The sequence below is a fragment of the Triturus cristatus genome, chromosome 6, assembly GCF_964204655.1.
Source record: "Triturus cristatus chromosome 6, aTriCri1.1, whole genome shotgun sequence".
NCBI classification, from domain to species: domain Eukaryota; kingdom Metazoa; phylum Chordata; class Amphibia; order Caudata; family Salamandridae; genus Triturus; species Triturus cristatus.
In genome coordinates, this window is record NC_140589.1 from 1,228,759,351 (window position 1) to 1,228,773,691 (window position 14,341).

The 14,341-nt window shown below is 42.5% G+C and overlaps 1 protein-coding gene across 2 annotated transcripts in view; it reads right to left on the reverse strand.

Moving 5' to 3' along the window:
* TMEM181 (transmembrane protein 181) overlaps positions 1-14,341 on the reverse strand; it is a 402,172-nt gene that overhangs the window by 181,344 nt on the left and 206,487 nt on the right. For both annotated transcript variants that reach the window (XM_085612151.1, XM_085612152.1), the window contains exon 4: positions 11,367-11,457. In XM_085612151.1, the coding sequence (XP_085468277.1) occupies positions 11,367-11,457 (91 nt within the window). The remainder of the gene's footprint in view (positions 1-11,366; positions 11,458-14,341) is intronic.

Sequence of the window (14,341 nt, forward strand, 5' to 3'; positions counted from 1 at the left end):
CAGAGGATCAGCACTAATGGGAGTACTGTTACTGAGTATTTGCGAGCAGAGGCTGGTGAATCAGAGGCGACTGAATTAGATGTGGTTGAGTTACCATAAAAAGGTTCACCAAGCCCTTACAGCCCATTACAGGCTACGGGATTCCCATTAAATGGTGGCAAAATATTACTAGAGGTTGGAGCAGACCCAGTATATCCCAAATATATGTCTCACTCCTACACTGAATTAGATCTGCAGATACAGCAAAGCTATTTACAAAGTATGCAAGGATTTCTCCTCCACCAAATATGATCCTTTTGTTTAGATTGAGTGCCACTGACATACACTGGATACTCAACATTGTTTCAGGGGAAACTTCCACACGAAATGTATGGTTCGGTCCACACATTTTAAAAGGGCAGATTTAGCCTGTATTAGCTACGTACATACCACATCTACAATAGGATCACCTTCCCATACCAGAGACTAAACAATGCTTACATAAGTTGGAAATATATACAGACAATTGAGACCGAACATACTGCAGCATTGAGGTACTGAAGTAGGGATGGTATAAACACCAAAAGATACAAATACAACCATCAATCCACTCAAAATAAGTACTATAATGGGGCATTACCCAGCTAAATGAAATGACACACAGTATTGGTTTATTAGTAAGGAAAACCTATGAATTAGAAGATTTGTTTCCTACTTTTCTCTGTAAGATAAGCACCAAATTTTGAATATGTACTTGGAAATATTGAAAAAGATAACAAAAGAACAGAGCTTTACCTGCAGTAGATTTAGGAGCAAGGCCTACAGGAAACAGACAGTAGCTGAGATAATTATTGGTAATATTAAAAGTGATGCAAAACTACTGGTCAGTCCAGAAAAAAATCTTCTGCAACTCCACAAGATCAGAATGAAGTGCAACTACAAAATTACATCACTATGGAGAGTCAAGCAAAAGTACCCATTCTTCCCCAGAATCTGACCCATCATCCGGGAAGAGAGGGTAGTAATTTCAAGGGGGAGGGGTTGGGTGGGAAATAGGGACTACCAAAGTAACCTTTTTCAGAAGAAAAGAGTAGTTGTGGCAAGGAAGCAAGATGCCTCACAGACAGTTTTATTAAAGAACGGGGCACTAGAGGTGCCTGTACCATTACATATCCTAAAGGAGCATTACTGGTGGTCATTAATGCCAAAATAAGCAACATAATATGCACCACAATGAGAAATCTGTCAAAAAAATAAAGCACTCTACACTGTGAGACCCACACAAGCTCCCTTGCAGAAAGCAGCTCATCCCTTCTAAATTGTGTACTTAGACCATGACGGTCTGTTTCAGTCAATAAATAAATTCAAATATATACAGTAGGGGTTAATTTGTGTCCAAGATTTATATCTGTGTGGCAACAGCATCAATTCACAGCTCCCGCAGCCCAAAGACTTTTTAGGCTTAGTAGTAATGGGTGGATTTCATACATTTCATTCTGATCAAGCACCAGTTTTTACTTCAAAGGCATTAGCAGAGGCACTTGTTAAGCTAGAACTAAATAGCCAGTTCTCATCTCCTTTTAGGTTTGGTTCAGACTGAATATTCAAGAGACCGAACAGTAAGGTAAAACAAGCCTCTACTGCAATGGTTGTAAATAATAGTGGATCAAGAGTCTACAACTAATATAGTACAGAGAGAGCGTTAAATAATAATCGATGATCTGAACTATTAAATTGCACTCCTTATAGGTTGCTGTTTGGAGTCACAATATGTGTACCTGACCTTCCAGGAGGGAACGATTGACGTGATCAATCACTTCTTGCTTTGCTGCAGGATTTACAGCAAACCTGCGATTGTCTAGGCCAAACTACAAACCTATTTCCAGTTTTTGGCTGGCTGCCGTAGGAAGGTTAACTCGTAGTAGAGGGATTGTAACTAAAGGAATAGTTCAGTCCGCCCTGCCGCAATCCTGTGTCAGTGTTGTGGACAAAAGGAACATGTATGTTGATATTACAACCATTACCTTGAAAAAACAAAGAATGCGATTGTGTCAGTGTACACAGTAAAGCCATATCACGTGACTCATCCTATACAAAGGAGCAGTGCAGTACAACTTTCAAGCCACTGATGACTGTGCAACTGAAAACCCTGTCACAGAATGTGTACCAGTCAGATATTCCTCGTGAAACTGAAGTTAAATCCATCCTAAGCAAAAGCGATAAGCACTAAAACAACTGCTGATGACTTATTGTTGCCAACTACACTATCTTTAGTACTCAAAAGTGAATAAGAAGTAACCTTTTCATGTTCAAGTATTTGTACCTCACAAGATTCAGATGCAGAACTATCAGAATGTGAGACTATCCCACAAAAAAGTACAATAAGAAAATATAACTAAGTGAGAACAGTTTCCAGAGATAATTCCTTGCAAAGCAAAAGGATGAACTTTGAATGTGGCATGGAGCAACATGTGAAACCACCTTGGACTTGGGTTTGCCACACACTAACATTTATTTTAGTGGTATTTTGGATCATGATGGAGTGTTGCTTGTAAGGATGGTCCATGGAGAACATGATCCAGATACAGAAATTGCAGCTGCAACAATTTAAATGGCAAAAATATAGAGAGGACTCGAGCCAGATTGTTCAAGGGAGCTTTTACTCCTGCGAGTCAATACAATACTGCAGGAACTATGGTACCAGAGCATCCTGATTCATCGGATGCAACATTAGGGTAAAATGTTGCAGTCACCATTACAGGACTCGGTTCCCTAACCTTGAAAATCTAAAAATGCATATAAAGAGACAGGAAGGGTACCAGCAACTAATAAAAACCTCTTTTCATCACAGGTTGTTCAGTACCATTGCGGCAACTAAAGAAGCCCCTTTGAGGTACAGTGCCACCTACTGTACCACGGTAGTACCACAGCAACAAAAAAATTACATTTTTTTTTAATAAAGGTGGCGTGGACTGGCTCCTTGTGGCAGGTTGGGGGAAGGGACTGGAACGAGGCTGCACATTGCCAATGGTTGTGGCAGTGGAGGTTGGCAGCAGCCTTTGAGGGACGGAGGGGGAGGGCGCGCGTTGGTCATAGGGCGTGGACTGCCCCCAGAGAAGGGAGGTATGGGTGAGGGCTGGGCACTGTGCCTGGCCTTGGCTGTATGATGGCAGCAAATGTAGGTTGCAATCTGCAAGAGCATGAGCACTGATGAGCGAGGTAGGATTCAGATGCACTATGATCCAGTATTTTGTGAACCAACCTTTCAGTACATAAGTTGGTTAACAAACCATCATACAATTCACAAAAACGTTGGAGCCCATATTGTGACCCCCTTCTGCAACTTCAACATTACTAATTCTGGACCAGGTACATAGTAAACTTGGTCAGGCATGAAACACAGAAATAAAGATCTAACCCTATCATTTTTTAAACGCTGTAAAAAAAAATCAATAGCTTTTTTGAGGGGAATAAAATAGCATTTAGTAATGGACACCATCATTTTAAGAAAATTATGATGAATTGAACATATCGTCAAAAGAGAACAAGACTTAGTCACATTGGACCCCAGAAGGCAAATAGAAGACAAGCAGGCGCAAAGAACACCTGGCAGCAAACTGTGGAAACAAATATAAAGTCCCTAAACCACAGATGGTCCACGATACAGAAACTTGGCCAAGACAAACAGAAGAGGAGGCACTGCTGTCCCACATGCCAGCCGGCTTAGAGGGGAGTATGTAAAATAGAAATAACTCAAAAATAGGGTGTCTGGTCATAGGAAGAGAAATAATAAAATAAATAAATCACATTTTTAAAGTTGCCTGATGAGCTATAGTCAGAGTTTTATTAAGCGCACATGTCACCCAAAAGGGTCTCAGGGCGCTGCAGCGATAGCTGGTGAAGACTAAAATAAAAAAGCTGAAAACGGGGAAAAAGTGAGCTGTCAGGACAGCCGAAAAGGGGGGGTGGAAGGTGAGCGGTTAGAACAGCCAGGTTTTAAGCTTCTTTCAGGACTGTTTATAGTCTGATACAGTGCGAAGCTGCAGTGGGAGTTCCTTGCACAGGCGGGGGGCTAGATGGGAAAATGAGCGGCCACCATACCTAGCAGTCTGCACCCTGAGCGGGATGCGATGATGTTTAGCTCCAGACCTAAGGTTCCTACGAGGGAGGTACCAGTTTAGTTTTTTTGGCCAGATAGTTTGGTCCATTCTCAAACAGGGTCTTGTGTACCAGACAGCTGACCTTAAAGCGGATCTGCTTCCTTATAGGGAGCCAGTGAAGGGTTTTCAAACTGAGGGCTGACAAGGACTGAGGAGGAAGGTTTAATACTAGCCTGGCAGCTGTATTCAGTAAAATCTGGAGCCTGGTGACCCGCTCTTCGTTAATTGAGGCTAACAAAGCGTTTCCATTGTCAAGACGATTGATGATCAAACCTTGGACAAGAGGTTTTCTTGACTCTAAGCAGCTATCACCTGGTTCTACCAAAAGTAGCACTCTGCTCGCCTACAGATGTTACTTTGTCACAGTCAAGACATTTCTGACAAAGGACGGGTCACAGTCTCGCTGTTGAGCTTCAAGACTACCCAGGGGATGTGAATCTTCAAGAGTCACCCTTGCTGGAGGGAGGTGCTATATGGAGATGTGCCCTGCTCTTCTTGCCTTTTCCATTTTGCAGGATTGAACTGGCAGGAATGACAAGGCATGGAGATGATTATGCACCCCTTAAGTATCAAAGGAGTACTTTTCCCCTGCTACTCTGCTGAATTTCAGATTTTGAACGTGACTTTCTTTGCAGAGACCTTCTATCCTGGTCACATTGAGAAGAACTAAAGTATTGATTCGGGAGGGTCTCTGCTTTCCTCCTCCACATATTCAGGGTCTCATTCTTTTCTCAGTGGTCTCATCCTGATTGCTTTCTCCAAGTTAATTTTGATCTAATCCCCGAAAAAAAAGAGGCAAGTCCAAACAAAAAAGAAAATAAGAACAGATTGCACAAGTGATGAACCAAATGATATCGCAAGATAATGGGGCTTGAATTACTTCAGATTGGTTGTATACAATCACACAGCCAATCCGAGTGATTTTACTGGGAGTATTTAGTACCATTTTTAGGTACCATGATACTTGCAGAAATTACAATAAAAGCAACAAAGTCTCTCGCTTATTTGGGCCAGTCAGGATAACCCAAAGCTCAAACTTTAAAAACATTACCCCTTCATATTAAACTGAACTTCAGTTAAAACCTCCAGGTCCTGCTGGATTTTTTTGGGTACCATGGGCAACGAAAAGGAAGTAAACTCACTAGAGTATGGTGACACTATCATTGTCTCTATGGGTGCAGCTGGAGTACCATGGTACCAATAGGGCATCACAAAAAACGAAAGCAACAATCTGAATGGACACTCAAGGTTCACTACTCAAAACAGTACACCCACAGGCTTCAGAAAAAAAGCACAAAGCAATTCCCTGAATACCATTTATACAATGCTATTTTACAAAGGAAGGTTGCTGTCCAGGGAATGTAACACTGTTGGAAACCGGGCAACCGGGTTAGCAGTCACCAGGTTCCCAGCACAATGGTAGCTTGGCTCGAGCGGTTGGGGTCAGGCACCGTGTTAAGCGTACGTCACACCCACACAATAACCATGCGTTCATCCGTTCCAAAAACGACACTACACCGTAAAAATAATGGAAGTCAAGTTGAAAATATATATGTCTTTATCTTATTTTCTCTTAGTTGCAGGTTTCGTAACATAAATACAATACAATAAGATTTTCCTTTAAAAGAGCAGGTCAAATAAATAATACCACTTTGGAATTTCAATAAATAGGTTCAGGTCAACATTCAGCAAAGAATAAATAGATGTGCAATAAATACAGATGGCTAATAAATACAGTCAGACAATAAATATAGTGCAGGAATAAATTAGTGGATAACAATAAATAAAGCACCTTCAATAAATAAAGTAAAACAATCAATGACAGTTATAGTTCAAATCATTTTCATGAGGTCACTTGGTCTTACTTTGCCCATACACAACTTAAGGACACTTGGATGGCATGGGGGTGTCCCACCTAGATTGGTCAAGGCTGGGGCCTAGGCTGAGGCAGAACAAGAGTAATCTAAAGATCTGGCCCTCCAAACTACACAACCCTTTATGGAGGTCACTACACCAGTCTCAGTTCACCCCTGGCACTCCCAGGCTGGTTCTAACACCCCTCTAGCCCCTAAAATGGTCTTTTAGGGCTCCACGGGACCTCAGACGCCCCCTCTACCACTTACTGCCCTTTTTAAGATGATTGGCTCCGTTCGGCACCGTGTCGACGCCGTGAGGCGGCTCCGGATCGATGTCGTTGGGCGGCCTCGATTTGATGTCGCTGGGCGGTCTCGACTCGATGTCGCTGGGCGGTCTCGACTCGATGTCGCTGGGCGGTCTCGACTCGATGTCGCTGGGCGGTCTCGACTCGATGTCGCCTTTCGCCGTCACAGGGACTCGGACTCCCCACTTCCTGGTGTCTCCGGAGTGCGATCTCCACTCCCGACCTCCGGCGCGCTTCACCTCAGCTTCCGGCGACTCCGGTGGGCGGACTTCACTCCCCCGTCGACGCCTCACCTCGACCTCAGGTGACTCCGTACTCGACCTCCGGGGCCTCTCCACGACCTCCGTCAGCGTCCTCACCTCGACCTCGGGTGACTCTCCACTCGACCACCAGCGCCTCTCCACGACCTCCGTCGGCGACCTCACCCCGACCTCGAGTGACTCCGTAGTCGACCTCCAGTGCCTCTCCACGACCTCCGTCGGCGCCCTCACTCGACCTCTGGCGGCTCTGGGTACGACGTCTGCTTTCTGTCAGCGCTGCTTCTCGACCTCAGGCCCCAGGTCTCCAGGCTTCTCGACGTCAGGACTCCAGGAGGACACTGCTGAACAGGTCAGGAACTTGCTGTTCTTCTTTAAGGCCTGTTCCAAATATTCAGTTCCTTAGGATGGTTCCTCTGGTCTTGGTCCCACACAGGGCTCTAGGTTGGGCTTGGTCAGTAGAGACTAGCATCAAGGGTGGGTTTCTGGACCCCACTCCAAGCACTGGTTTCCACCTCTGCTGCCTTACTCCGACCTCCTTCTATCTCTGTCCTCTCTCTTCTCCAGTCAGTTGCCAACTGCCACTCTGAGATGGCCTCCCAACATTCTAAACTGCCTCCCACTGTCACAGGGTTCTAGAATGTTCCAGGAGGTTCTGATGATGTCACAGGTGGCCACCATTTTGTGTCTCAGGCCCTCAGACAGAAGTTCCAGGGGTAGGGAAAATGGCTCCCTGACCCTGCATCAACACTAAAAAGTCTGGTGGTTCCCAAAAAGGAAAAATTATAACAGGGTTTGAGGCAAAAGTGGGACAAAATAAATAATGATGAGGAGGGACCACCCAAAGGGCTGACAGGTCTAACAAACACCATCATGGTTTTCAGGAAAAAACTCCAGAGCAGGCATCACCACTCCCTCCTGTGCTGTAATATCACAAGATGATGTGATTGCACTGCCATCAATAGCAACACCTTCCACTAGACTCAAAAACAGAACCAGTGGCCTGGAATTCTTTGGATCATATTCTAAATTTAGCATATGTAAAGCATGGCCCTAGGTCATGAATAGTAGTGCTACTCACCTTAAGAAGGTTTTACATATGTTAAATTTAGAATATGATCCCAAAATATCCCTCAGAAATTCACTGAAAAAACCGAGTTTGGTAAGACATTTTAGTTAGGTGTTTAAATGAGATAAGAACTAACATATGAAAATTTTACAAATACTTCAATTTTCCAATTATAGTTCAGTCAACTAACTATAACTTGCGCTCCCATCATGCACTAGCGATAACCATACATACCATATTTTTCATTTGAAATTACTTTACTTATGACGTCATCCAGTGACTGTGACAGTATGCTGTAGGCATGGAGGACTAAAAATAATTCATCAATCCACACCTGTGCCTAATTTTCTATCACCAACTGAGTTATAATGGATATAACCTTGCGCAACATGCTGGACACACAGCACATCTCTGACCTCACCTACATTTGGAGGGTGCCACCCTCTCTTTATTGGTGTTCACCCGCCTAATAAACAGTATTCCTGTGTACACTTTAATGTGGTCACCCACTTTTTGAACCTTGAACATCCTCCAGAATAGTTGTTTTTTTGTTCAACTTGACGAGATCACCCTCTTAAATACCTCTCATAAGCCACAATTTTGAGTCAAGAGGTTGACTGGTATGCATTAGCCACCGATAACACACCTTTAGTCAGGATGTATACACAACCCTCTATAGTTTGGTAAAATACACTACACACATTACTGAGATGAATATACTATCTTAGAGTCATGGCAACAACTACCATCTGAGTTACACCATCTCTAAGTGTTTCAACCGTGTACATTATTAAATAATGTGAAATGCATCAAATCATCGGGGAAGTTATGCAAATAAATGTCCACACCTTATAAACTTCCAGTTTACATAGACTCGGTCTACAGCAGTGTATGACATATTTAATATGGGCCTACGTGCATCCATCCACAGGCGAATTATCAATTGTGAACAGAAGCTTTCGCTGACAGATTTCTGGCAACGCCTTCTCGTTAACCACAACCCATTTTGAAAAGTGCCCCTGCAACCTGCACCAGATGTACTCATCCTTTAGCTTGCCTAACATAGAATACGGATCGAACTGTAACCAAGCACCATATAACTTTTAACATGCAGAACCAGACTTGGCTCCATGGACTACAATATTTCAATTCTATGCAGCCCCATCTATGCACAAAATATTTCTAAGCTGTATATGGCTATAGGTCCTTTATACTAACATACTATTTTAAAATGGGGTAAAGATTTATTGCATAATGAGAATGCCATAGATATGGATGGTGTCATCAATTATGTTACCAATTATGTAATTTAACATGTTGTGAATGATGTAATATGTGAGGTAATTAGCAGTGAATAACGGAGGCACAAGTTATAGCTAGCTGATTAAACTAGAACTGGTGAATTTCAGTGTTTTTCCATTTTCAACTTTTACAATAAGAGAAGTTTTTTTTTGTTTTACTTTAGGGTTATTTTACTTAAAAAGGGATAGCAAGCGTTTATTTGGGTGTCTAGATGAGTAGTTTTAAAGTGTTATAGCGGTTATAAGGGCTCCTGGTGGGTAGTTATAAGGGATATTAATGACTTTTTAGGGGTGGATAGTGTACATGGGTAGTAAGGAGTTAGGAGTCCCTAGGATTCAGGGATGGGTAGTGTACGGGGCAGTATGGGGTTTAGGATGGGCAGTTTTAAGAGGTAGTGAGGAGTTTTAGGTATTAGGGTGAGTATAGGGGAGTTACAAAATAATTATATATTTTTATATTGACATATTTTTTATATTAAAAGGAATGTGCGTGGGTGGTTTGCCATATCACACACACACATATATATACACACACAAAGGGAAAAATATATATATTGTGTGAATACACACACACACACACACCATATAACAATATTATATATCATATTAAAGTTTTGTTTATCTAATAACTTTGGTACTGTTTAACAATGCTGCGGTACATCGAAAAATGTGTGTGTCTGTAAGCAATTGGGCAGTGGCTGCCCGCGAGGAGTTGAGTGCAGGCCAGGCCCTTGTTCAACCTCCTAGTGGGCCTGGTCAAAGGCTACGCTCATTGAAGAAGTTGGGCGCATATGATCAAAAAAAGATAAGCAAAGGTTAAATTAAAGATATAGTTAGGTATGGTAATAAGATCTGATTTTTTGTTCAAGAAATTCACTGGAAAAAAGTGAAAGTGATATTATAGTTAGGTATAGTGTTAAGATTTTTGCTTACGATAAAAAAAATCCTAGAAATTCACAGAAATAAGCAAAGGTTAAAATGACAAATTAGGATTCATTACAATGTCGAGCGGACGTAGTGGTCTGGAACTGCCCGTCCGTAGGTCAGCAGTTCCGAGCTCAGTATCAGGATGTGACTGCCCTATGGGCTGTCGGAAACATCCATTTTATAACGGCAGCTTGTGCGGCGAGCGGAAAAGGCCCACAGCACACGCTGCCGCTGCAAAGTGGATGTTTTTAAAAATCCCTGCACCGTGTGGCAGGCACCGTGGGAACCATAGGTGCCCCTCAGACCCCATAGCGGAGGGCCAGGGGGGGAATGAGGACCCTGCTAGGTGCCCCCAAAGACACTTTCCAACAGCCTTTCCATGTCGGATAAGCCGACATGAAAAGCCTGGCTCCACCGTCCTTGAGCCCCACAGAAACACGTCCGGATCCCCCCCGCAGGTTTCACTCCGACCGTCCTCATCCTGAAACGGTGGTCAGACTGAAAACTGGTCGGAGGCTTTCCGCAAAACATCGTAATTGGGCCCATAGTTGGGCCTTGTAATAATATAAAAACTTTGGTTTTAAAACAAAAAAATAAACTGAACTTCACCAGTTAGAGTTTACTGAACTAACAATAACTTGCACTAGTTATGAACTCACATATTACGTACAGAAGAGGAAGTGACAAGGGTGGAAGGGATAGGGTTCTAAAGGAGGACCAGGTCTGGAAGCCTAGACACCCAGGAGTGACTCAGGAAGACATCGGCCTAGTTGGGGGGTATGGATAGCGGGGGGTGGGGGGGAGGCAGGAACAAACATCTGTATGAGAACTGTGAGCAAGGAAAATTGTGTCAATCAGTCATGAATTTTAGCCGGGCTGACGAAGGGAGAAGGCTCTAATGGCAACAGTTAAACACATGCCACCTATATATTTTTTGATCTTTGAAGTTAATGAGATTGAAATTTGCTTGGGATTTTTTTTTTTAACTGATTTGTGATGCGGGAAAAATAATTTTCATAACATTTTTGTTCAAACAGAAACCTGCTCTGTAACCTCCCAACATGCAGGATCTGCTCACTGCATGAGTTGGCCTAGTCAGATTGTTTGCCTAGGCATCTACAGCTAACCTCTCCGCAGAACCCCGGTATTCGTGATAACTTAATGGCCTGGAATTGAATGAGGGCTGTCGTCTCCTAGGAAAATCCAGTACCCCACCTCAACTCCCTTTTCACCCATCAGAAAAGGTACATGGTTCCCTGGAAACTGCTTGAGCTACATGTTGACTAAAGACTCCAACCTGTTCAATGTCCATCCAAAGGTTCATTGCTCTGAAGTGCCAGCAAAGGAGGCATTGGAGCAGTCTACAAACAACTTGAAGTAAATAAAATATATAGTAAATAAAATACTTTCTCCAGCAAGGACTATACATTTCCACTCTTTATGACCTTAAGCACATTTTACACATCCATTAATAAATGTTCTTTTGAGAAGTTCAAAGGAAAGAATGCTTACCCTCTGGCTGCTTCAAAACAACAACACATGTTAACCAAAGTTGCTGATCGTATGTAGACAGTGGTTGAGATTCCAATAAATATGGCCCAACCTAAAATACAAGCACAAGAACATCATACTTAATTTTTTAGATTACAAAACAAATCACTTTTGCACCTCGGGTTAACTCTTTTGCGATTACACTCCCACCACCACTTGCTGAACCCCATCACAGAAAGACACAAAATCAAGGTATGTTGCTGTTAAGGAGTACAGTGCACAATCTTGTATGAACAGTAAAGATTAAGTTCTCTATAACATGAACATTATTCAGCAAGAGTTTTAAAAAGGGATTGAAAGAAAACTGTAATTTACACTAAAGTGAAATATTATTACAACTACATCTGACTAATTAAATTTTAAATAGACAAGTCAATCCAACACAGTCAACGTAACTAACAACATGGCTTGGGAGTTAAGAGTTAATGCAGTGGATAGATTCCTGATGTTAAAATTCTCAAATATGTGAGGACATATTGTCAAGTGGTGTTAATAAAACTTCAACAGTGATACTGCTGCTTCACACACAAAAAATTAAGGCAGTGCATTTGAATCATATTCCATTCCATAATATATATGCTTGCTGGTAACACATGTTCAACTTCAGAAGTGATACTGCTGCTTCACCAAAAAAATAATTTTAAGACAGGGCATTTGAATCACATGGCATTTCATTAACAAATATGCTTGCTGATAACAGTTGTTCTTCTGACGCAACATCAGCCTTGTTTCATTGGGCAATCCTTCGTAACAGAACCGACTAGCTAACACATATAAGGATTAATTGTCCAGGTACAAAATAATCAAAATCGGTTATATATTCTCTTCTTCCCTACCTAGCTTTGTGGAAATGTGATTCAGCGGCAGTGGGACCAACAGGAGGATGGGCCGATTTAATCTACAGGGGCATGACCAATCTGGTAGACTTAAAGCACCGTTTTCTCAACTTCTCTGGAGGGCTTCCACTACCACATAGTATTGGTAGTTTAAAATGTAAAGTAAATAAAATAAAAAAAGTAAATACATTTAAAAAAAATTGCCTTAGATGGCACGCTGTTGATTATTACATAATCCCAAAAGTTTCACGTTTTTAATTTCTTCAGCTCACCCAGTGTTCGTGAACAAAGATGTTCACTCCTTGTAGCCCTGGTCCCAACAGCCCAGCAGCTGATTTAGAGATGTTGCAGCTACATCTTATAAAAGAATGTATTCTAGGTCTGAAATCTGCCGAGGGTGGCAAGAAGCATGGAAGTTTTACGGAGGATTTGAGGTGGGTGCGAGGGATAGGTCCACTAGACCCAATGCCCACTTATGGTGACCCTTAAATGAAGAGCAACAAAGTCTGCAAACAGCCTCCTCCCAATTCGTTCTGCTAGCACAAAATGCCATGGAAGTGGCACTATATAAACTGTAACATGGCATCTATCCAACCGGTCTGATACCGTTCTATTAAACCCCTTCCAAAGAGATTACTGGCATCCCTCTCTGCACATTATCTAAGTCAGACTGGAACCTGCAATTGCTATCTTTTGCTGAAATGTCCTTATTGTGCCTGATCTGTGTGTGTACAGGCCCTGCAGCCACTACCATAATCGAGTGCACCACAGATGAATGTATTGCAAAAAAAAAAAAAAGAAATAGAGATGCAGGTTTGCGTATCTGCAGAATAGTTATGGATATAATCCCACAGTGATGAATTTAGTACACAAACAGTACCAAAATGACATAGTAAATACATGGGCCCTGCCAAGTCGCAACTTTATTGGTTTAGGACTGAAAATATACCCAACTTGAATAATAATCGGAACACCATTTTTTTAATCCTACAAGCCTTTCTATAGTGATTACTTACATTTGTTTAATCAAATTATGAAATGCATTGAATATTGTAGAGTTGATGGTATCTTCTGTGGGTTTTTTTTTTAAAAGAGTGGTTGACAAGGTAATGATACAATTTGTGGTTGGTCTTGTTGAAGGTTCATCAAACTGAAAGTGGAGCTGAATCAGTTGTGGACCTTGAAACCACACCCTGTACACCGAGAACTGTTGGCAATTTAATAAGGCAATATTTGTGCAAAAGCAAAGTATATCCATTTTGCAAAGAAATCTGTAGGCATCAGAGTGTGCTGTTTAAAGTGTTCCCTTTCGTTCCTTCTAACATCTCTCTAAAAATTATTTTGAGGCATTCTCATTTACTGAATTCTTCCTCTAAAACTGCTCCGCACTACTCAAGTGCGTTTTTTTTTATAGTGTCCCACCACCCATCTTGGTATTGTTTCAGTATAATATTATGTTAAAACTTAGCACAAATTAGACATTTGTTTATAAAATAATCCAATGATCTTTAAAGTGCATTTAGATTTCTAGGTTAAAGGACTGCTTAGACACAGGTATGTGTTCAATCCAAAGCACTTTGTCGGGTCCACAAGGGATTACATCAGGACGGTCCATCCTAGCAGGACATCTTCAATTGGTACTCTCCTTCTCGTACCCTATGGTTTAGTACTGCAAACAAAATATGGGTCCTCTTCTGCCCAGATGCCTGCGTTTGCTGAGGGGGCCCACGGGGAGAGCCACGCATCGCCTACTGTGCCCAGAGAAGTCCAGGGGAGAGCCTGCTACTCAGTGTATTGCTGGGGAGTGGACTACTATTCCCATCTCCCCCAGCGGTCAGCTACCGGTTCCTGTTTCCGCCTCCCTGATGCCAAAAGTGCGTTGCGCACCGGCGGCCCCGTACTCTTCTGCCCAGATACCTGCTGTTTGCTGAGGGGGCCCGCAGGGAGAGCTGCGCTTCGGCTGCTGTGCCCAGAGAAGTCAAGGGGAGAGCCTGCTACTCAGAGTAGTGCTGGGGAGTGGACTACTTTTCCCAACTCCCCCAGCGGTCAGCTACCGGTTCCTGTTTCCGCCTCCCTGACGCCAAAAGCGCGTCGCGCACT